The sequence below is a fragment of the Macrotis lagotis genome, chromosome 7 (genome assembly GCF_037893015.1).
Source record: "Macrotis lagotis isolate mMagLag1 chromosome 7, bilby.v1.9.chrom.fasta, whole genome shotgun sequence".
Classification (NCBI taxonomy): Eukaryota; Metazoa; Chordata; class Mammalia; order Peramelemorphia; family Peramelidae; genus Macrotis; species Macrotis lagotis.
This window is the reverse complement of record NC_133664.1, coordinates 67,285,564-67,310,912: the sequence shown is the minus strand read 5'-3', so window position 1 is coordinate 67,310,912 and position 25,349 is coordinate 67,285,564. Positions and strand designations below refer to the sequence as shown.

The window sequence follows — 25,349 nt, the reverse complement described above, 5'->3', positions numbered from 1 at the left end:
CCTCATCAAAACAGCTCATGCCAGTCTAATTTTATTACCTTTTTTTTGACATTGTTATTATAGTGAAAAAGCAGGGGGAAAACTTCATATAATCTGTAAAGTATTTGACGGAATCTCCAATCCCAATCTTATGCTAAATGATAATATAGATATATGAATTCAGAACAAGTTTTAGTTTAGATCCAAGAATTAAGTCATTAATGGTTCCATGTCAATTTGGAAGCATGTCTCCAGTAAATTACCCTAGAGAACTGTATTGCTTCTTGTATAGTTTATGATTTGTATCAATGATTTGGATAAAGGTGGAGATGATATGCTTTTCAAATGTACAGACACTGTATAACTTAGAAAACTAATAACCTGTATACTATTGTCTGGTTTTATCAAAATCTTAGCAGCCTAGAAATTTGGTAAGTTTTAATAAGATGAAATTTTAAAGGAGGTTTTAAAAAATATTTATTACAAATATTAAACACTTTTTGAATTTCAAACTCACTCTGTCCTTCCTGCTTCTTCTCCATGAATAACGAAAGCAAGCAATATATCAGTTTATTTTTATATATATAGTGTGTGTATGTGTATATATATACAATATAATATATGTATCATATACACATATCACATATGTATATTATATGTAATTATGTGTGTAATATATATGCACATACATATATATATATATATGTATGTATATATAGTATTGCAGAACATAATTCCAAAATAGCCATATTGCCAAAAAAAGGAAGCAGCATCAAGAAACTAAGAAAATGAAAAAAGTATGCTTCAATCTTCACTCATTTGATGAATCTCTTCTCTTTCTGGAGATAGATAGCATTTTTCATCAAGAACCTTTTGGAGTTATTTTGTATCATTGCATTGATCAGAGTAGCTAAGTCTTTCACAATAGATTAATGTTAGAATGTTTTCATTATTGTGCACATTGTTCTCTTAGTTTTTCTCATTTCATTTTCCTCACTTCATATCAATCTTCCCAAGGTTTTTCGGAAATCACTCCTTATCATTTCTTCTAGAATAACAGTACTGCCTCACAATCGTATATATCACAATTGTCTAGCCATTTTCCAATTGATGAGCATCCCCTCCATTTCCTGTTCTTTACCACCACAAAAGGGCTACTAGAAATATTTTTCTATTTCATTGTTCTTCCTTTTTTAAAAAAAATTAATTTATTTAAGGCATTGGGGTTAAGCAACATGCCCAGGATCACACAGCTAGGAAATTATTAAGGGTCTGAGGACAGATTTGAACTCAGGCCCTCCTGACTCCAGGGCCTGTGCTTTATCCACTGTGCCACCTAACTACCCCTACTTCCTTTTTCTTTGATATCTTTGGTATACAGACCTACTAGTGGTATTGCTGGGTCAAAGGTCAAAGGCAAGCATTTGAATTTCTGATAGCTGTGAGATGGTACCTCAGAGCTGTTTTAATTATCATTTCTCTAATCAAAAGTGATTAAAAGCATTTTAATATGACTTTAGATAGCTTTGATTTCTTCTGAAAACTAACTGTTCATATCCTTTGACCATTTATCAATTAGAAATGATTTAGTCTTCAGAAGTATTTGGTGTTCTGGTCAAACAAAATAAAATAAACTTGGAAGAAGATCACTGGAAAATAGACCAGATAAGCAAAAAACAGTCTATCATTATCAAATTAAATTGCTTAGTGAAAGACTTCTTTTTTTTTAAAGTTTTAATTTTATTTATTTATTTTGAATTTTACAACTTTTTTCCCCTAATCTTCTTCCCCCCTCCCCACAGAAGGCAGTCTGTTCGTCTACATTATTTCATGGTGCACTGATCTAAGTTGAATATAGTGAGAGAGAAATCATATCCTTAAGGAAGAAAAATAAGAGATAGCAAAATTACATAATAAGATAATGGGTTTTTTTCCTAAATTGAAGGTAATAGTCTTTGATCTTTGTTTCAACTCCACAATTCTTTCTCTAGATATAGATGGTATTCTCCATTGCAGTACCCCCAGATTGTGCCTGATTGTTGTACTGATGAAATGAGCAAATCCATCAAGGTTGATCATCACCCCCGTGTCGCTGTTAGGGTGTACAATGTTCTTCTGGTTCTGCTCATCTTGCTCAGCATCAGTTCATGCAAATCTTTGCAGGCTTCCCTGAATTTCCATCCCTCCTGGTTTCTAATAGAACAATGGTGTTCCTTCACATACATATACCATAATTTTTATTAAGCCATTCCCCAGCTGATGAACATTCACTCAATTTGCAATTCTTTGCCTCAAGAATTCTTTTCTTGGGAAATAATTTGGCAAAAATTTGGTTAAGCCAGTGACTTCTTTGATATGAATCAAAAAGTTCAAAATGGATACATTACCTTCAATTTAAGGTCATACCATGAAAAATTGGAGAGTCAAGTACATTTCACAACTCTGGTTACTTTTCTCAAATAAATGGTAGAAGAAATCCTAAAATATGAGAGAAATTTGATTACATAAAAGTCATAAGTTTTTGAAGAAATAAAATTACAATAGAATAAGGTGAGCAAAAATCAAATTTCATCTATAAAAGCCTAACATATAAATATATATAATTAATTGACACAAATAAATAGCACTAATATCTTCATTATCTAGTGGATAAGTAGGGATCAAAGAAAGTGAAGTTTTCATAAGAATTGTAATTTTTTTTCAGAAAGTTTTTGAGTTTTACAATTTTTCCCTTATTCTTGTTTCCCTCCCCCCACCCCCACAGAAGATAGTCTGTTTAGTCTTTACATTGTTTCCATGGTATATGATGATCCAAGTTGAATGTGATGAGAGAGAAATCATATCCTCAAGGAAGAAAAATAAAGTCTAAGAGATAGTAATATTACATAATAAGATAACAGTTTTTTCCCCCCTAAATTGAAGGTAATAGTCTTTGATCTTTGTTCAAACTCCACAATTCTGTCTCTGGATACAGATGGTATTCTCCATTGCAGATATCCCAAAATTGTGCCTGATTGTTATACTGATGAAATGAGCAAATCCATCAAGGTTGATCATCACTCCTATGTTGCTGTTAGGGTGTACAATGTTTTTCTGGTTCTGTTCATCTCACTCAGCATCAGTTCATGCAAATCCTTCCAGGCTTCTCTGAATTCCCACTCCTCCTGTTTTCTAGTAGAACAATAGTGTTCCATGACACTATTTGTGTGTTTGTTAAGTCATTCCCCAATTGAAGGACATTCACCTAATTTCCAGTTCTTTGCCACCACAAACAGGGTTGCTATGAATATTTTTGTACAAATGATCTTTTACCCTTTTTCATGATCTCTTCATGGTATAGACCCAGTAATGGTATTGCTGGATCAAAGGGTTTGCACATTTTTGTTGCCTTTTGGACATAATTCCAAATTGCTCTCCAGAAAGGTTGGAAAGAATTGTATATTTTAAATAACCACATGAAATCACATTGTCCAAATCACTAATGCTAAAAAACAGAAATTAAAACAACTTTCTACATCATTCAACTCAAATTGGCCAAGATGACAAAAGAAGGTAATAGGGGAATAGTGTTCTTCTGTTCATAGAAATCTTTAAAATGGTTCAACTACTCTGCCAGCTTCAGTCATTCAAGAAAGGAAGCCTATTTGTCAGTGTCCTTTGATCCAGCAATTTTACCACTGATTATATAATCCAAGGAAATCACAAACAGAAACAAAAGTCTAATGTATACCAATATATTAAACGTAACGCTCAAAGAACGAAAAATAAATTGAGTGTCCAGTGACTGGGAATGACCTAAAAAAGATATTATTGTGTCATAAGAAGTCATAAATGGGAATTCAAAGTAACATGGGAATATTTATGATTTAATACTGAACAAAATAGGCAAAATTAGGGGGGAAATACACAGTGACCTCAATGCTATAAATAGATTACCAACCAAATAAAAATTTACCTCTACCGAGTAATTGAAAAGCCAGTGAAAGTCTAGGAAAGCAGAGAGCAATACTTTTACCCTCACCCTATCTCACATCAAGGAGGCAGAAGTTTACCAGAAAGAATTTTGTATCCTTTTTTAAGATGTAACCAATGATAGGGAGGTTTTTCTTTATTATTTTTTTTTCACAAGAGAAAGCTTCAGTCTGGGTGACGGAGGGCTTGAAATAGGAGTGATACAAAGATGAAAAGAATAAAATGTATTTTAAAAGGTATAAACACAATAGAAGTATAAAAATGTTTATAATAATTGTAGATTAAAAGAATATCTACAAATTGATTTTATAAATTCAGAAGATGGATTTAAGAGATGTAAGATTTCAGTATTAGTGGTCATGCCATATAAAATTAATGTCATAATTATCAAACTATTAATAACATAACATTCATATCTTTGATGTAGAGTTTAATTTTTCTTTACATTCATTTAGATTTTTCTATATAAATGAATTCATTTTTAATTATTTTTGTTTTTCCCTTCCCTGTTTATTTTGGATTGTTTTTAGGGAGCCACAATTAAGAAGGATGAGCATACTGGAGCAGTCGTTGTAGCTCGAATTATGAGAGGAGGAGCTGCAGATAGAAGTGGTAAGAGTTCATATAAGTGAAACAAAGGCAAAGCATATAATTTTATTTGTAGCATCTACATAATCTATCTTTGTAATTAGTGTACTTAATCAAGGCAATAACAATTGAATTGTGGAAATGATTTAGGAGTCCTTTTAAACCAGATCACATTCATGTCTTTTTCTTGTGTTGCATATTCTCAAACTGTATACAAATAAAGGATGAGCAACACTCAAAAAACTTAAAACTCTTTGTGAAGTCATCCCAAGTGTGTGAGGCAGCATGCATTTTTGCCTCATAGTAGGAAACCTTAGGGTCAAATATTAAGGCTGCCATTATCTCTCTAACCTTGGTTAACTTTGTGGGTCTGTTTCCTATCTGTAAAATGGTGGTGCTATACGACAAGCTCTGACATTCTCTAATTCCTTAAATATTTCTGTATTTCTGGAAATTAGGTTTTTTACAAAATCAAATATATGAAGAATACAATCTTTTTATATCCTTTAAGAGAGGGAGGGAATTATAGTGACTTATAGTTGACTTAAAACAAGGTACAATTTTATCATTTCTACCTCTGCATTTCTGTTCTGTTCTTACTTGAGATAAAAATATTATTTTTTTATATCCTTTTTAGATTTTGAGTTCCATATTCTTTTATATCTTTCTTCCATCTACTAAAAGGGCAAATATACCAATTATACATGTAAAATCATAAAAGCATGTTTCCATATTAGTCATAATACACACACACACACACACACACACACACACACAAAACACCAAAAGTGAGAAAATAATACTTCAATTTGTTCTCAGAATATATCAGTTCTCTCTCTGGAGGTGAATGATGTTTTTTCTTCATGCATCCTTTGAAACTGTCTTGGATCATTTTATTGATCAGAGTAGCCAAGTCTTTCACAGTTGATTATCATTACAAAATTGCTGTTACTGTGCACAGTGATCTTCCAGTTTTGCTCACGTCACTGCGCATCACTGTTCATATAGTTCTTGCTGTGTTTTTCTAAAATCATCTCCTTGTTTTTCCTAGCACAGTAGTACTCCATTACCATTATATGCCACAACTTGCTCAGTCTATCCCTAATTGATGAGCATTACCTCCATTTCCAATTCTTTGTTACCACAAAAAAGCTGCTATAAATAGTTTTATACATATAGATCCTTTTCTTTAATCTTTGGGGTGTAGCTCTAGAAGTAGCATTATTGTATCAGAGTATGCACAGTTTATAGCTCTTTGAATATAGCTCCAAGTTGTTCTGTGGAATGGTTGGACAATTTACTACTTGATTTGGAGTTCTTTAATATATCTATTTTTTCCTTATTCCCTTCAGCATTTCTTCATTTCTGTCGAATGTGAGGTGGTACCTCAGAGCTAGTTTAATTTACCAGTAGAAATTTCAATCATTTTTTTCATATGAACTATAGACAATTTTGATTCCTGCTTCTAAAAACTACTTCTTCATATCCTTTGACTATTATCAATTGGGGACTGGCTCCTATTTTTATAAATTTGACTCAGTTACCTGTACCTATATATTTGAGAAATAAGGCCTTTATCAGAGAAACTTGTTGTGTAAACAACATAGTACCATTAAGCAAAATGTAGTTTTCCTGCTTATGTCTTTTAATTACCTATTTTTACTTTTAATTTGTCTGAGATCACAATTTCTATCTCTAGGTTTTTTACTTCAGCTAAAATACACTAGAATCTGCTCCAGCCCATTCTTTTTAACTCTTTTTTTTAAGGGTTTGGGTTTTTTTTGCAAGGCAAATTGGGTTAAGTGGCTTGCCCAAGGCCCCACAGCTAGGAATTATTAAGTGTCTGAGACCAGATTTGAACCCAGGTACTTTTGACTTCAGGGCCGGTGCTTTATCCACTGCGCCACCTAGCCACCCCTCTTTGTAACTCTTTGTGGGTCTGTGTCTTTTATAGGCAAACATTTTATTAGATTGTTTTCTGTTTCTGTAAGAGTAAACATAATCCCCCCTCCCCCCACAAAAATAAAAAAAAACCTCACAAGAATTAAAGTGAAAGAAAGAGTAAAAAAATGTGCTTCACTCTGTGTTCCAATACCATCAGCTCTGTCTCTGAGGTGGATCACATTCTTTATCATAAGTCCATCAGAGAAGTTACTTCCACAGTTGATGTTGCTGACTAAACTGTTGATTTGGTTTTCATGTTTTTCCTGCATCTCTCTCATTTCCTTTCCCAAGTTTTCGTCTACCTCCCTTACTTGATTTTCAAAATCTTTTTTGAGCTCTTTTTTTAGCCCAGCTTCTATATTTCTTGGAGGATTTAGATGCAGAAGCTGGAACTTTCTCATCTTCTGATTGTGTGTTTTGATCCTCCATGGGACCAAAGTAATTGTCTATGGTCAGGTTCCTTTTTTCCGTTTATTCATTTCCCCAGCCTGTGCCTGGTTTGGGGTGCTTCCCAAGCTTTTGAGTATTATTGGGACACCCCCACAAGGACCTCAGTTTGTTCATGGTCTTATAGGAGGCTCTAACTGCTCTCCTGCCTGTTCTGTAGTCTGTGGATAGCAATAGGGGGCCCCCAGACTTCCACCAGGCTCTGAATATGAACAAAGCACAAGAGTCCTGTCCCAGCGCCCTAGGAGAGACTTTGACAGTCTCTCCCTCACCCCCTTACCTTCCGTGGACTGAACACTCTGAGAGCAGCTGCCCAGTGGCTCTGTGCGCCTGCCTCCCTTTCCTGGGATCTGGGCTGTCCTGAGGGCTGCAACTGCGCTGAGAACCATGCTGGTTCCCCCTCACTCTGGCAGAGGTTTCTCCACTGATCTTCCAAGTTGTTCTTAGTGTTCACTGGGTTGCCTGGTCAGGAAACTGCTTCTGCTGCTGGGAGCCAGCACTCCCCATGATCCAGGTGTCTAGGAACAACAGCCCGGAAGCCTGGAGCTCCTTTGCTCTGGCTGCGCTGCCACCCCATCCACCCCCATGGAACAGAGCTTTTCCACAATTTTCCAGGTTACCTTGGCTAGAGGATTGTTTCAATGGATCTTTCTGTGGGTTCTGTCTCTTGAAACTTTAGTTAGAGCCATAATTTTGAGGGTTTTTTTTGGAATAATTTTGAGTGAGCTCCTAGGAAAGGCTGTTCTCAAGCTGCCTTCTTGGCTCCGCCCAGGAAAAGCTTCAGTTAGGTTGTTTTCTAGTCCATTCTACTTTCTATTTCCATTTTATGAATTAGTTCATCCCATTCACATTCAAATTCACAATTTTGATTATTGACAATTTCCCTCATCTCATTTTTTTCTGATTATCTTTCTCTTTATCCTGTCCCTCCTCAAAAGTCTATTTTTGCTATTGACCAACTGATTCTCTTAATCCCCCTTTTTTTATTCTCCCTTCCAATCTCTTAATCCCTCACCCTCCTATTTTCCCATTGAGTAGGATAGATTTCTGTATCCAAATTGCCTTAATAGTACAAGTATTGGGGCAGCTAGGTGGCATAATGGATAGAGCACCAGCCATGGAGTCAGGAGTAGCTGAGTTCAAACCCGACCTCAGACACTTAATAATATTTGCCTAGATGTGTGACTTTGGGCAAGTCACTTAACCCCATTGCCTTAAATAAATAAAGTTTTTTTTAAAAAAAGTTACAAGTATCTTCCTATATAGGAATGTAAATTGTTTAACTATATTGAGTTCCTAATTATTACTCTTTCATGTTTATCTTTTCATGCTTTTCAGGTCTTTGGTTTGAATATCAAATTTTTTATTCAAGTATCAGGAATGCTTGGAAGCCCCTCTGTTTTATTTTTTTCCCTCTGAAGCAATATACTCAATTGCTAGGTATATGATTGTTGGTTATAATAATCTCTTTTACCATTCAGAATACTATATTACAAACCCTCTGCTTCTTTAAAAGGGTAGCTCTTAAATCTTATGTTATCCTGATTTTGGCTCCACAGTATTTGAATTATTTCTTTCTGGTTGCTTACAATATTTTCTCCTTGATGTAGGAGTTCTGAAATATTCCTGGGACTTTTCATTTAGGGATCTCTTGTAAGGAGTTGATCAGTGTATTCTTTCCATTTTTTAGTTCCTATGGAACTCAGCAATATGGGGTAGTTTTCTCTTACAGTTTCTCAAAAGATTTACTGTTTTCTTTAATGAGTTATTCTCCATTTAACCTATTCTGTTTTTAAAGGATTTCTTTTTTTTTTTAGTGAATTTTGTGCCTATTAGGCTGGTTCTATTTTCCAAGATAGTATTTTCTCCATTTTTTGTGCCTCTTTTACTAAGTTGTTTCCCCTTTTCATAATTTTCTTATATTGGTCTCATTTCTTTTCCTACTTTTCCTTCTACTACCTTTCTCTTTAACTCTTCTAGGAATTAGTCTTTGAGGTTTTGGTTATAGCTATTTTCACATAGTTGTCTTTTAAGTTTATCTTGACCTTCTCAACCATCAAACTAGCTTTTTATCTTTTTTTAATAGAAATTTTCATTTATTTTTTCCAATTATATGCTTTGGCAATTTTTCAACATTCGGCCATTTGCAAATTTATGAATTAAAAATTTTTCTAATACCTGCCCTTCCTTTCCTCCTCCCCTTGGTGGCAAACATTCTGATAAAAGTCATACATGTTCATTTTTGTTTTACATATTTACATATTAGTTATTTTTTAAGAGAGAGATTACAAATAAGGGTAAAGAAAGAAAACCATAAGAAGGAAAAACATAGAAGTTTTAAAAAAGTGACCATTGTGTGCATTCAGATTCCATTTTTTTCTGCATATGGATAGCATTTTCCACAGGAAGTCTTCCAGGGCTGTCCTAGTTCTCTGAGAAGCTGCATCCATCATAGGTGATTATTGCACAATGTTGTTATTAATGTATACAATGTTTTCTTGGTTCTGCTCCCTTCACTCAGCATCAGTTAATATAATTCTTTCCATCCTTCTCTGAAATCTTAACTACTCATCATTTCTTACAGAACAGTAGTACTCCATCACATGTATATACCACAACTTGTTCAACCATTCCCCAATTGATGGAGAATTTCCAATTCTTTGCTACTACAAAAAAGAACTGCTATAAATATTTTGAAACATGTGGAACTTTCCCCTTGTTTTATGATTTCTTCTGGATATAGGCCTGGATTACTGGATCAAACAGTATGATTGGTTTTTATTGATCTTTGAGTATAGTTCCAGATTGTTCTCCAGAATGGCTGAGTCATTCAAATTTTCCTATATCCTCTTCAATATTAGTCATTTTACATTTTTTTTGTTGTCTTAGCCATCTGATAGGTGTGAGATGGTACTTCAAAACTGTTTTAATTTGCATTTTTCTAATCAATAATGATTTGGAGTGTTATTTCATATGAATATGGATAGTTTTCATTTCTTCATCTGAAAACTGCCTATTCATATTCTTTGACCATTTATCAATGAGGGATTGAGTTGTCATCTTATAATTTGATTTTTATCGAATATCAAATTTATCAGAAATGATTCCTCTGTTAGAACACCAGCTGTGAAAATGGTTTCCAGTTTTCTGTTTTCCTTCTTATCTTTTCTGCATTGGTTTTATTAGTGCAAAATATTTTTAATTTAATGTAGTCAAAATCATCCATTTTGCAATCTATAATGTTCTCTATTTCTTGATTGATCATAAATTTCTCCCTTTTCCATAGAATCGACAGTTAAGAGTATTTCTTGTTCTGTTCTTCTAATTGGTCTTGTCTAAATCATATGCCCACATCATAGTAGCTTTTTATGGTCAAATTCTTTTTTTGTTGCTTCCTCATTTTTCCAGTCTTTTTCTTCATTGAGAACTTTAATGTTAAAAGTGGAGCTCTACTCACCTGACATTGGGGAAGTACTACCCCAAGTTTCTGACTCTTTTGCACTACTGTTTTCTTTCTGGGAGTTACAAGTTTTTGGGAGAATTGTGATCACTGCTTTTTACCTAGAAAGGGTTTTTGTTTTCCCCTGTAGCCACAAACACAACATTCCTCTTGACCTTTGAACTGTGATTGGGTCTTTGGAGCTGTTCGTGCTAATGATAGCCACCTATAAATCTTTAGGAATGCTAGAATGACCAGTCAGCAACAGCTATGGCCACTGCCTCTTTTTGTTCAGTTATCTGTCCCCCATTTCTTTTTCTGGGCAGAGAGCTCCTGATGCTGCTATTGCTGCTTCTGCTACTGCTGTTGCTGCTACTACAGGCACCTCCAAGGCCCCTCTCTGGCACTCCTGCCATGCTCTGGGCCCATGCCCACTCTGCTGCTACAGAATCTCCTTTGGACCTCCTTAGGCTGTAAAAAATGTCTCCTTTTGATCCATTGTTGGATCTGTCCTTTCAAAATTTGATTTGAAGGGACTGTTGGGAGAGTTCAGCTGGATCCCAGTCTTGTGTGCCACCATCTAGGAGCCCTGAGGTATACTTTTTTTGAATCTGGATTAGTATAGAGGATTCTGATTGTTGCGTAATTGCTTAGTACTTTTTTTGTGTATGTGTTTCTTTTCTAGTTGGTCCCTTTTACTTTTTTTTATTTTTTTTTTTATTTTTTTTGCAAGGCAAATGGGGTTAAGTGGCTTGCCCAAGGCCACACAGCTAGGTGATTATTGAGTGTCTGAGACCAGATTTGAACCCAGGTACTCCTGACTCCAGGGCCAGTGCTTTATCCACTGTGCCACCTAGCTGCCCCCCCTTTACTTTTTGATGAGTTATATTTTTTTTCCAGTTAGTCGATTTTACTTTTTTGATGAGTTACATTTCTTTTCCAGTTGATCATTTTTAAAGAAGTAGTTTTCCTTTTCCATTTGATCAGTTTTGTTTTAAAGGAGTTGATTTCTTTTTCTATTTAGCCAATTTTACTATTAAAGACATTGTTTTCTTCATTCAATTTTTTCATAATTCTCCTGCATAACTCATTTCTTTTTTCCATTTTTCTTCTTCTTTGATTTTTAAAATCCTTTTTGAACTTTTCTAAGAGGTCTTTTTGGATTTGAGACCAGTTCATTAGCCCTTTTGAGGCTACACATGTAGACATTTTTGTCACTGCTCTTCTCTTCTGAGATAGCAGTTTTATATCAGAATAGTAACTTAGGGTTAGCACTCTTTGTTTTTTTCTTCACTTTGGTAATTGAGCTCTGCTTCTCAGGTACAGGGAGTGTAGTTCAGAACTTCTTGTGCTGGGGCTGAGGATCTGTTCCCTGGTTTACCACTTGCCTAAGGCTTTGCTTATGGTGAGTCAGATGCTGGCAGTTTCACTGGTATTCCTGGGGTCAATCTTACAATCTGGGGTTGTGATCCTTGCTGTTGACCTACTGTACCACTTTCCTGCTGAGCCCAGAACCTTAGCTTTTCTGTGGCTAAGAACCTCTCACTGGCTTCCCAGCTCTTTTGCCTTTGCTAGGCTATTCCCTTTTTTACACATTTGGGAATGACCTTTTCTGAAGTTCCTCCACAGTATCTTTAGTTGAGAACTCGTTTCATTCTGGCTTTTTTGTGGGTTACCCAGCTTTTGGGGTCTGTTTAGAGGCTTTATTAAAAGTTTGTAGTTGTTTTTTTTAGTTCCTGGAGCTTCCTCCCTTTGCACACTACCATTTTGACTCCCCCTTTCAGTTCCTTATCTGTTTTACTCTACATTTTATTATAACCAAATTGGTGATTTCTAGGTCTTATTCATGTTGGTGATGAACTCAGGGAAGTAAATGGAATTCCAGTAGAAGATAAGACACCTGAGGAAATAATACAGATTTTGGTAAGTATTAAAATTATTTTTAAATTGTAGTAGAAATTCTTAATAGAAATTCTTTTTGATTGAAATTAGATTCACTTGATGTGTTTAACACTGTGGTGTTATGCAAGCTCATACCTTAATTTATGATTTTTATTTTTATCTAAACTTGTGAAGACTCCTTTAGAAATTTCATGAAATTGAAACTTTTTTAATGAATTTTGAAAATTCTGTGAATCAAATAACTCTTTAAAGTTCTTTTATATAAGTACTCTGAAGCACCTGCCGAATTTGTAGTGCTTTTTTCCCCTTGGGAATTATAAATCATTTTGGCTAATTTCTCACCATTGATGATATTGTTATATCTTTTAATTCAATGAGATTTAATTTAATTATATATTTTAATTTTTATATCTTTTAATTCAATGAGATTTAATCACAGAAAGTAGTAAGTTACTTTTTTTATTATGAGACATATAGTTGGTGTTTGTTAGCAAACTTTTGTCGATTTTTTTCAACTGTAGTGAGACTTTGCTTGATTTACAAGCTATTTTCTTATGCTCAAAAAAACTATCTTTCATGTAACTTCCCTGTTGCATTCAAAAATATCTGCTAGACTGTTTATCCACCCTTAGTATTCATTCTCTTATATGGTGAGAATGTTTTATGAATTATAAGAATTAAAAAGTAATCATTCAAATACTAATACATGTGAAATAGTAGAAATAGATGAGGTGATATGATTAATGTTGGGGGGGTTACATTTTTTAAGTCTTTAATATTTTTCCTAGTTATAAAAAGTTTTTAGAGAAATAAGTTTCCTCATTATGGCATAACTGAGTGTTAAAGCTCCAAAGTTATTAAATCGTAGCTCTATTTGTGTAATACTACTGTTTCATTCTCCTTTTTCATCAGGCTCAGTCTCAGGGAGCAATTACATTTAAAATTATACCAAGCATCAAAGAGGATGTACCATCTAAAGAAGGCAAGGTAATCACTACCTGCATCTGGGTGCGGGGGTCTTTTCTTATTAACAGTAATATATTCAATATGGGACGTTACTTTATTTGAGGAGCAAATCTGCAGCTTGACTTGTTTATATTTTTTCTTAGTATATTCTGACTTCAATATCAGAGTAAGAACAATATGACCAATTTAATGCATTTAGTACTGATATTTATTTCAAATAATATTCAAATGAAATATTCTGTCTGTTAACAGATGTATATCAAAGCCCTATTTGACTATGATCCTTATGAGGATAAAGCAATTCCATGTAAAGAAGCTGGGCTTTCTTTCAAAAAGGGAGATATCCTACAGATTATGAGCCAGGATGATGCAACCTGGTGGCAAGCCAAACATGAAGGTGATTCAAATCCTCGAGCAGGCTTGATTCCTTCAAAACATTTCCAGGAAAGGTGAGCTACTGAGGGACACTATTGTTTTTCTTATTCTAAGCCCTATTGTGTTCCTAGAAATATAGTTTGTCGTAGTTGGAGTAACTTGTTAACTCGTCAGAGTTTTTATTCTAAACTCAGAAACCATTTCTAGGATCTTGGGTCCTCAATTTGAACATCTTTTCTTTTGGAACTTGGATTTTTTTTTTTTTTTTATGTTTTTGCAAAGCAAATGGGATTAAGTGGCTTGCCCAAGGCCACACAGCTAGGTAATTATTAAGTGTTAGAGGCTGGATTTGAACCCAGGTACTCCTGACTCCAGGGCCGGTATTTTATCCACTGCACCACCTAGCCACTCGGAACTTGGATTTTCTTAATTTGATATCTATATATAATGACTCAGAGTGATAGACTAGTCCTAATCCATTTGGAAGAATACAGAAACATGTGGGAAAATAGCACATCATTGCACGAACTGTAGTAGTAAATGCTACAGTTTTTGTCCTCTTAATCAAGCTGGTAATCTTGTGACTTTTATTATTCAACTTGGAGGATTTGTGTTATTTTTATTATTTGCAATTACTGATGGATTGTTTCAAAAAATATATATAATCTGATCCTATGCTGTTTATTAATCGTTGATCTACAGAAAATCAATGAGGTACTTCCTGCGCCAAAATGTCAGAATAAGGAAAGAACTCTCTTAAAGTCCTCCCAAATTCCAATCCAAACAAGTAGAAAACCACTTCTGAATTGGTCCAGGAACAGGGAAGCAGCTTACTAGCCCAACAGGAAAGATCTGTCTCATTGGGGTGGGAGAGGGGAGCAAGGTCCAAGCTAGGTCAGCTTCACAGCCCAGGGCTCCAAGCCTGGGGCAATCCACCAGTGAGGCCCCTGCTTTTTATAAGCCAGCAGCTGCTAGGCAAGTCGAAGCACAGCAAGTGCCCCCTCCCTCCAGGGAAAAAAACACTCCACCCCAGCACAAACCACCAGCCGGTTCTTGACCCCATTGCTTGACCAAGCAACAGGACTGGCCAATAGCAAGACCCACCCTTAGGAACCATCATCAGAGAGACTGTTTCCATATCAGGCAACAGCTATGTCCCACACTAAGGAAAAGGTCTCACACCCTCCGTACAAGGCAGAAAGGAAGGGAAGCCTATCCTTCATAGAAAGAAAGCAACTAAGCCCTGGATCCCAGTGAAAGCCAGTTGCAAGATCCCAGAGCCTAAGCACAAAAAACTTGGGACAGTGCAAGTCCAGAGCCCCTCTCTCTCACACAAACACCAAGTCACAAAAAAAAAAGGCAGAAAAAATGAGCAATAAATAAATTAAAACAGCTTAACTTCAGAATGTTATTATGGTGATAGGGAGGGTCAAGGTATAAACTTTGAAGGGGACAGAATGGCTACACAAAATGCCTCAAAGGAAAAGGTTATTTGGGCCCAAAAAGACTTTCTGGAAGATGGTAAATAGGATTATAAAAAGCAAATTACAGAAGTAGAAGAAAAATGGGGGGATGAGAGTAATGCAAGAGAATCATGAAAAAAAGCATCAACAGCAAGTTATACCAAGATTTACTGAGGTAAAGAACTCTCTAAAAAATAGAATTGTTGGGGCGACTAGGTGGTACAATGGATAGAGCACCAGCCCTGGAGTCAGGAGTACCTGAGTTCAAATCTGGCCTAAGACATTTAGCTAGCTGTATGGCCTTGGGCAAGCCACTTAACCCCCAATGCCTTGCAAAAACTAAAAAAAAAAAAAAAAAAAAAAAAAAAGAATTGTCCATATGGAAAAAGAAAAACTCACTGCAGAAAATTTCTTAAAATTTAAAAATGAAAAAGTGGGAACTAATGACTCCTTGAGACATCATGATAAAACAAAATCCATGGTTTTCATTGGAAAAACAGCTGACCTAGAAAATAGTTCCAGGATAGTTAATACAAGAATTATTGTATAATCAAGAAACTAAAAGCCTGAACCATATCTCTTAAGAAATTATCAAAGAAAATTGCCTTGATATATTAGAACTAGAGAGCAACAGAAGTTGAAAGAAGGCATTGGACCAAAATACATGCCCAAAAGAGATTCCAAAATGAAAACTCCAAGGAACATCACAGCCAAGTTCCAGAATTCACAGTTCAAATAGAAAGTATTGCAAGCAACCAAAAAGAAACAACTTAAATAATTGTGGTACAGTCAGGATCACACAAGATTTTTGATTTAAAGATTTAAAGGATCAGAGGGCTTAGAATATGATATACAGGAGAGCAAAGGAATTAGGATGCAAACCAAGAATCGCTTACCCAGCAAAATCAAATATAATCTTCTAGGGAGAAAAATAAACATTTAATGAAATAGAGGATTTTAAAGCATTTCTTTTTTAAAAAAAATTTTCCAAATCTGTGTAAAGATAATCTTTAACATTCATTTTTGTAATTTTTCTCTCTTCCACTTTTTCCTCTGCCCTAATATAACAAGTAATTTTATTTGTTTGGGTTTTTTTTTTGTTTGTTTTTAGTTTTTGCAAGGCAATGGGATTAAGTGGCTTGCCCATGGCCATACAGCTAGGTAAGTGTCTTAGGCCAGATTTGAACTCAGGTACTCCTGACTCCAGGGCTGGTGCTCTATCCACTGTACCACCTAGCCACCCCAGCAAGTAATTTATTATAGGTTATATATGTATAATTATATTATACATATTTCAATTTTAGTCAGTTTTAGTGAAAGAAAAATCAAAACAAAAAGGGAAAACCATAGAAAGAAAAAAAGCAAAAAACAAGTTAAAAAGGTGAAAATATAATGCTTTGGTATACACTCAGAATCCATAGTTCTTTTTTGGATGTAGTCAGCATTTTTCATCACTGGTCTTTTAGAATTATATTTGATTGCTGTATTGCTAAGTCTGTCTTAGATGATCATTGCATATTATTAAGATGTACAGTGTTCTCCATTCAATTTAGATCAAGGTATAGCATGGAAACAATGTAAAGACTATCAGACTGCATTCTATGTGTGTGTGTGGGGGGAGCGAGATTGGGGGGAAAATTGCAAACCCCAAATGTAAATAAGTAAATAAAGCCTGGGGAAAAAAGAAAATAAAGCATCTCTCACTTTACACGTACTTTACTTTTGAAGGAATCAAATGCTGCCTTCTTAGAAATGGATAAACTTTCCTGCTGGTAAACCTGTGAAATTCTTGTTTTTTCATTTAGCAACTTCTCTATTTCCCCATCATTTTCATCAAACCAGTCTTGATGTTTGCAGGTCTTCTTACCCAGATGAGCAAATGCAGTGCTATACACCAGATATCTAAAGTTGCCCACTCTTTTTCTGCTCCTATTACCAACTGAATGTTGACTCCCACCAAGTTAGCAACAAATTATTTCCACTCAGAGAGACTAATCTCTTGACATTAATTTTTCTAGTATTCATCTTGCCTTGCGGTTGCTACTTTGGTTGATTATGAATATTTAGCTTAAAGAGAATGAGTCTGTGATCAGTCCAGCACTCTGCACTACACATTTTCTTTGTCGCTGTCTGTCTCTTCTCCTTACAATTTTACATTCACCAAATTGTGTAGTATCTAAAGTTTTGAAGAAGTTAAATGAATTACAGTAAATCCATAATAAAACTATACACGTTGGGGAGTTCAACATTACTCTAAAGAAGAAAGAAGTTAAGTAGGTGAATAAAATTCTGGAAAAGTATTAGATATAATATACTTCTAGAGAAATTTGAATGGAAATAGAAAAGAATATACCTTTTTTCTCAACATACATGGCACCTATATAGAAATAGGCCATGTATTATGGTATAAAAACCTTACAACCAAAGGCAGTAAAGCATTTTTAATAAATTCATTACTTTTCAATGATATTGCAATTAAAATTGCATTCAGCAATAGACAATGGAAAGAGATTAAAAATTAATTTAAAATTAAATAATCGAATCCTAAAAAACAAGTGGGTCAAAGAAGAAATCATAGAAACAATTGAAAATGTCATTTAATAGGACAGGCAGCTGATACAGTGAGTGGATAGAGCACTGATTCTGGCGTAAGGGAGGACCTGAGTTCAAATCCAGTCTCAGACACTTGATACTTAATAGTTGTGTGACCTTGGGCAAGCCACTTAACCCCATTTACCTTCCCAAAAAACCCTAAAAAAAAACTATAAACTATTTGAAAATGCAGGCAAAATGAGTCTTACCAAATTTTTTTCTGTCTCAAGTATGGTGCTGTTAGCCAAACCTAGAATAAACCATTTTCCTTAATGAACATTGATAACAAAATTTTAAAATTTCTTGCAAAGAGATTGTAACACTGTGATCAAGAGGGATTTATACTAGGAAAACAGGCAATGGATTCAATATTAAGAAAATTATCGACATGATTAATTCTGATTTCTATTGGTTTTATTATTTATATAATTATCTCTATGCTGAAAAAATCTTTGACAAAACATGGCACCCATTCCTATTAAAAACACCACAGAACATGGGAATAAATGAAACTTACCTTAAAATGATAAGATATATGTATATGTGTATATGTGTGTGTGTGTGTGTGTGTGTGTGTGTGTGTGTGTGTGTGTGTGTGTGTATATATATATATATATATTGGCAAGCTCTCTGTAATGGTGGTAAGCTCAAAGCCTTCCTAGTACAATCAAGAGTGAAGTAAGGATTTCTATTTTCACCTTTTTTATTTGATATTGTCCTAGAAATGTTAGCTAGAGCAGTAAGAGAAGAAAGAGAAATTTAGTGGAATTAGAATTGAAGAAGCAAAAAATTTTATGCAAATGTTAAGATGTTACACTTAGAAAATTATAGAGAATCAACTAAACTTGAAATAATTAACAACTTTATTATGGTTGCAGGATACAAAACAAACACACATAAATAACAAAATGCATCCAGAAGAGTAAAAGCTCAATGATATCAATGGAGTCCCAAATTGTATAATAGAGTCAAAATTATCTGGCACTGGTTAAGAAACAGAGTAGTGGATCAGTGGAACAGATTAGGTACAAATTGCATTATAGTAAAAAACCATAATCTAGTATATGATATATCTAAAGATCCAGCCTTTTGGAATAAAAACTCATTTCACAAAACTTACTGGGAAAACTGTAAAACTGTATGGCAGAAACTAGATCTAGACCAATATATTACTCTATATACCAAGTTAAGGTTAAAATGGGTTACATGATTTATATCTAAAGTGTGATATCGTAAGCAAATTAATTGGATTTCCTTCTCTTACCCTCTTTTCTCTTTCACACTTGGAGTTGGCTAGAATCCCACAAGAAAGTAAAGATTGAGGGGGTGGGGTGCAGTAAAGATGAAAAAAGGAATCCTGCTTGTTTTTGTGGTTCAAGATTCATTCAAAACCACGTATTGTGTCCACTAAGCAATAAGGTACAGAACATTGTCCTGAAATGAACTCAGTTCTCCCTTATTTTACAGAAGTGGAATAAAAATGAAAATGTTAATATTAATAAGAAAAAAGAAAGAAAATGAACAGTTTATTTATATTTCTGTCCTCATTTCCAGGAGATTTGCACTAAGACAACCAGAAGTGTTAGTTCCGCCCCTCAAAGTTTCTAACCGGAAATCATGTAAGTTTGTTAATGGGGGGGGGGGGAAAGGAAAACTACTCATTTATTTCTTACTTTTAAAACAAATTCTTATACCATCAAGAGATACTTTACCTTTTGAAGAGCTTTTGAATTATCTGTTTTTCAGTTGTGGAATTCACTTTTGAGAGTACTTATTTAAACCTGTTTTTAAAGTATTTTGTAAGTGATAATAGTAGTAAGAGAGAGTGGTAGGTCAAGAAAAAAATGCGCTTCTCAGAATAACTCAAAATGGTAGTTTTTGTTTAAATAAATTTAAAAGTTTTTATCCATGGTCTGAATTTTAGTGTTTTAAAAATACAGATTTTTATTTATGAATATTAGTACAATATTCTATAACAATACATTAGAAAAAATTTCTAAGCCCTAGGAATCTTAAGAAAATAAATTTTACACCTAATTTTCTTACTAATTGTGTCCAACTTGTTTACTATTCCTAATTATACTGAGCACTCCTTACATCACATCCAGCTAGCAATCACTCCATCAAAAGGATACTATTGTAGTTAAAAAAAAATCATAATGAAGTGTTGTAGAAAGGGCTGGATTTGGGGTCCCAGGTAAGTGATGTCTAATCCTTTTTCAAACTATCTGTGTGTCCTTGAGCTAGTCATCTTTTTTGCACTTTCTGTATCTTTATCCATAAAATGAGAAAGTTAGACTTGAATCTCCAAGGCCATTCACAAATACAAATCTACTATTTTATGATCTTAGAATCAGTGAAAGTTCCTGGTAAAAGGTATAGATTATGCTTCTCTTCATTCCCAAATCCTATACTATTCTGTTCAGACCTGAAGCCCTAGATCTTTGTTTCGTTATAGTAGTTACATATTTTGAGATGAAATAAATGAACAAATGGAGATATATTCTTTGCCCAGAAATTTTGTACTTATATCTATCTTAAATTTTGTCGATTTTTCACTTCTGATATCTTCTGTCATTTATAAAGAGGTATATAGTAAAGGGAGCTCAGAATAAGACAGAATTAAGTTATCTGCCCTTAAAATATAAATCTCACAAATGAAAAGGATTCAACATTGAATCACTAATTTGAAAGTCTGTTTGTCCCTGCTAATCTAATCCAACAGAAAAGCACCATATATATTTTTACATCAGAAACATTTACTAGTTAGTTGAAAAAATTTCCTATTACTTTAGATTCAAACCTGCTTTATCTATTGAATAAAAACTGTTAAATTTTAGAAATAATTTCATATGTAGTATTCCATAAAATTGGTCATCAAGCAACCCCATTAATAAAATAGAAAAGAATTTTTTTTTAACATAATTATGTTTGGAATTGTCTTCCTTTCAGGGTCACAATATTTTTTGACCTTTTGAATCACATTGGAAAGCTCTTTTGGCATACTTGTCAGGCAGTAAGTTAAATCAAATAGCCAGGAAGTTTTAAGATTTTATCACCAGGAAATTTTAATGGGGCTGAGAGATTCTAAGTGTTGAATTGTTTTTGGTTTCTTGGTATTTTTGAGCTTGGTTTTTTAAATACCTGTTTTCATCTACAAGTAAAATACCATGAATCTAGAAATAAACAGAACTAAATTTGCTAATTTCCCCTAACATTCCCCAATCATTATAATGTATCAGTGTAATCCAGTTTATAAAAATAATCTGAAATATATTTATTTGGGGGGAGAAGAAGGGTCAGTAATGAAGGCTTTTGCACATGGTATATTAATCAGTTTCATCTTTTTTACTACTTGTTTTGCTACTAGAAATAAAGATTACTTGTTATTTCTCTGCCTCATTCTTGCTACCCTACTCCCTCTGATGTTCTAATAATTCTTTCTTGAAAACCATTTATGTTTTTTCTCAAATGATGTTCCCCTAGAGGACTCATTTATTATCAAATATAGATCTTATTTCTAATTCATCATTTGTCAAGATGAGCTTAGGTAAGTCTGTCAACATTTATTGAGTGTTCACTTTATACAGAACACTGAAAATATATCTGATTAAAATAATAAACATGTAAGAAAAATGATCTTATCCTAGATAAAATCTTATCCTAGAGCTGATAATCCTAGAGATTTCTTTTAGGTTTTGTTTTTTTTTTTTTTGCAAGGCAAAGGGGGTTAAGTGGCTTGCCCAAGGCCACACAGCTAGGTAATTATTAAGTGTCTGAGATCGTATTTGAACCCAGGTACTCCTGACTCCAGATCCAGTGCTTTATCCAATGCGCCACCTAGCTGCCCCAATCCTAGAGATTTTCTATGAAAGTCAATAAGAAAATCCCTTTAGAGTAGAATTCAAAATATTTGCTATGTTCCAAACTTCCTTGAAATTAAAAACTAAGAAAAAAACCCTGCTAAAATCTCTGCACTATTCACATAATTGATAGTAGTATTTAAAAGCATTTTATTTTTAAACTTTTTCAATTGGTATTGTATCTTCATGCAGCTCATGACCTTTCCTTAAATACTCTTACTTAATGTTCTCATATCCTTAAACAGGAATTGTTTTGCATTTTTAACAATTTTTGAGTTTTTAGCAGTAGATAATTTTATTATGTCCTTTTTATGCCTTCTTTTATTCCTACTTTCTAATTGGTATGTTGGTAGAAAAATGTCCTAATTGCATTCTCATTCTTCATAGAATATTTTTATTATGTTTGAATACTTAATTATTAGAATAGAATTCAAGATATCCTTAAATGACTTTATGAAATAATTGTTTGCAGGAATATAATTCTGTAATGTTTATGTCTCAGAGTTTTTGAAAAGTGAATTTGTAATGATAATCATGCTCATATCTTCATTTGGAAATTGAGGCCTAGCTTTCCCTGTGTATGTATGTATACATATTTACATTTTCCTGTGTGGATAAATTCAAATTAGCCAATGACATTAAAACTGAAATGCTATTTATGTGTAAAATGATAACGTCTTTTTTTTTTTAAATCTATACTAAATTCCATATAAATTGGCTATTTATAATGTGACTTAAAGGGGCCCAATTAATATCAACATCTAAGTAAAGAATAAAGAATGTCTAATCAGCTTGTTGTAGTATTGTTATATTTCCAGGTACTGTCATCTCTGCTATGGTTAATTTGGGTGGCTTACCTTTCAAATATTCAAATACAAGAATGCCCTTAGCAATTCTGTCTAACTGGAGGTGAAGCTGGATAAAAGTATGAAGTCAGTAAACTACAAATTGAATTCCTGTTGCTTCTTTTTGCCATTGTGCAAAAAGAATGAATGCAATTATGGAAATTATTCATTTGTACCTAGACAGTAGGCCGTTTACCCATCCCACTCCCCCCAGTCTTATTTGCAGTTTATCATGAATTCTTAAAATTAAAATAATCCCATATCTTAGAAATTTGTTCTTTGGTATTCCAGAGCACTTGAGTTTTTGGAGGAAGTAAAAATTCTGTGCTTAAAAAGAAAGGTATTTTCAAAAACATTTCTGCTCAAATTTTATTTCAGCTATTTAATGATAAATTCACCAGAGTTTAAATATATATGGACTTAAAGACACTGATGTAATAATATTCTTTGATAGGACCAGCTTATGGTCTATTATGTAAAAGAAATTACTTGTATTCTGTAGATGAATAAAATTATATCCGATGTCTCAAGTAGCATGTAGAACTCCTTCAAGATGGAAAACTTGGCAGCTCGTGTTCTGACCTTTATATAATTTAAAATACATCATGTATGATTGACTTTCTAAAGCTTATTTGTTTTTTACAGTTCACTTGTGTATATAAAACTACATATCATCTATCTTTTTAAAAAAGAAGCATTAATTTCTTTGATTATTTAGAAAATTCTCAAAATATTTTGTTTTTGCGTGTTGAATTTTAAGTATATCAGATGAGATAGCCTTATAAATATTGATTTTCTCTTATTGGTGTATACTTTGTATTTATGTGGTCTTCAAGAAGAAAAAATAGTTTCATAGGGTGTATGTTAAGCAGAAGACTACTGGATTTATTTATAATTTAGGTTGCATTTTAAGTAAAGAAAAATATAGAAATATAAATAATTAGAAAGAAATTTATAAACATGATCCCTAGAAAACATTTATTATGAATTGCTATTGCTAAATATAGTTCTTTTGCAATTGTAACAAATGCATCACCTTATTGACTTTATAAGTATTCAAAAACAAAAACATAAAATATATCTTATTTTAGTTTTGATTTAACCATATGTGATCGGCACCATATGGGTAAGAGGAAATATTTTACTGCAGCCAAATGGTGTTCATTCAAACAAGATGTAACCCAGTTTATCCAAAGACAAGCATTTTGTGGATGGAAGACCACATTCTGCCAACAAAAGAATTTAAACATTTAGTGAAAGAATGAATGTATTGTTCATGTTACCAATTTTTTGGAAGGCCAAGCATTTAAGAATAATATGAAGCAGGACTTTACAGCTTGTTGCAATAAGGTTTTTCAAGTTTAGACAGGTCCTTGCTGCCAGAATGTTGGCGTAAATTCATTTGTACCCTCACGCATTTTGTTAATTCACAAATAAATTATACCATTTAGAATATGGTGTCAAGTTTGTCTACTCACTATTTGATTTTTGTATTGCTGTTTCTTTCTGCATATATTTTTCTTTGAGAAGAAATATCCTCAATTAAATACATTCTGAGAAAACATTTGAGGGTGGGAGGAGATGGGCAGTCGAGTAACTAAGTTCACTGTTTCTACTAATAGTGTGCAAAAGGAAAGATTTCCCTAATTACATGTGCCGTCTCAGTGTTGTCGTTAACATTTGAAGATGCTGCTTCTGAGCCACTATCAGGGTATTTGCACTGCCATTCTCCCCACATGAAGTGGTTTAATTAGAGCCATACACTCAAAGTCCTATTTGTGACCAATGCCATATACATATGAAATAATTTATCAGGGTTTGCTGTATCTTCTGTAGCCATGAAATGCTTTGGATTTTTTTATTTGATTTAATTTTTATTATTTTAATTCGTTTTGCACTCTGAGAAACTAATTGACTCACATGGAAATTGAAACTTTAACCTTGACTTGTTTAGCATGACACTGACTATGTGGTCTATGTTGAAATGAGTGATCTTATATGCACAGACAGACGATAGAAACTTTAGAGGAAATTATCCCTCCACTGGCCAGTAATACCAGCTGTACTTTTCAACATGGAATAAAAATACTACAGTCATTGAAGTAAATTCTATGAATAAATGGCCTTTACTGTCTTGGCTGTCATGGATATTGGTTGACCAGCAAGGCCTTGATAGTGTCCATAAAGTTAAATAGTACTGTCAATTTCTTTCTTTTTATTGTCAACACTAATAATATAAATGTTATATAGTTATTATATTATGTCAAAGTAATATAAATTTTCCCCATGCAATAATGGATCAGTAGCCAGCACAATTTTAAACATAAGACATGAAAGACAAAAAAACCTGAAGACATAAAATGTATCATCATAAGAATTTATTAAATTAATGAATGGAAATATGACTTATATTAAAGACTTTAGACAAAAGCTTTACAGGTCTATTTACTTCCCAAGTGCATAGGAACTTTGGGTTCAAGGGCAGTTAAGAATGACTTTGTAAAACCACTTGGGATTTTCTTCATATTTTGGTTATGGGTTGTTTTTGTTTTGGGTTGTTTTTTTTTTTTTTTGGTTAACTGTTTTTAAGAGGCTTATGTGAGACCTCCCAATTTTCCATGATTAGAATTTTTTGTTTTCTCTTTTGAGTACTTGATTATCTCCTTGTCCATTTATGGTTTTAGAAACATTTGGGATCCATGGACAACTTCTATAACTGATCTAAGTCATCCATATTATTTCCCATAGATAGTTTTTAAAATCTAAGATTTAAAAGTGTTAAATATTTAAAAAAAAGCAAAAATCGAGTGTATCATATAGAGCATTAATTTGTCAAACTTGTGATATAGTAGAGTTGTTTGTTTTTATGTGACATGGTATATTTTTTCAGTACATTGGGATGTGTTCTATACATAGGATACATTTGTGTCTGTTGAAATATAATTTTACTATTAAAATAATTTCTAATTGCTAT

General features: G+C 33.5%; 1 protein-coding gene across 3 annotated transcripts in view; it reads left to right on the top strand.

The window, feature by feature from the left end:
• Nucleotides 1-25,349, top strand: part of MPP7 (MAGUK p55 scaffold protein 7) — a 249,959-nt gene that overhangs the window by 179,415 nt on the left and 45,195 nt on the right. For all 3 annotated transcript variants that reach the window (XM_074193054.1, XM_074193055.1, XM_074193053.1), the window contains exons 7-11: nt 4,482-4,563; nt 12,207-12,292; nt 13,184-13,258; nt 13,490-13,686; nt 19,222-19,286. In XM_074193054.1, the coding sequence (XP_074049155.1) occupies nt 4,482-4,563; nt 12,207-12,292; nt 13,184-13,258; nt 13,490-13,686; nt 19,222-19,286 (505 nt within the window). The remainder of the gene's footprint in view (nt 1-4,481; nt 4,564-12,206; nt 12,293-13,183; nt 13,259-13,489; nt 13,687-19,221; nt 19,287-25,349) is intronic.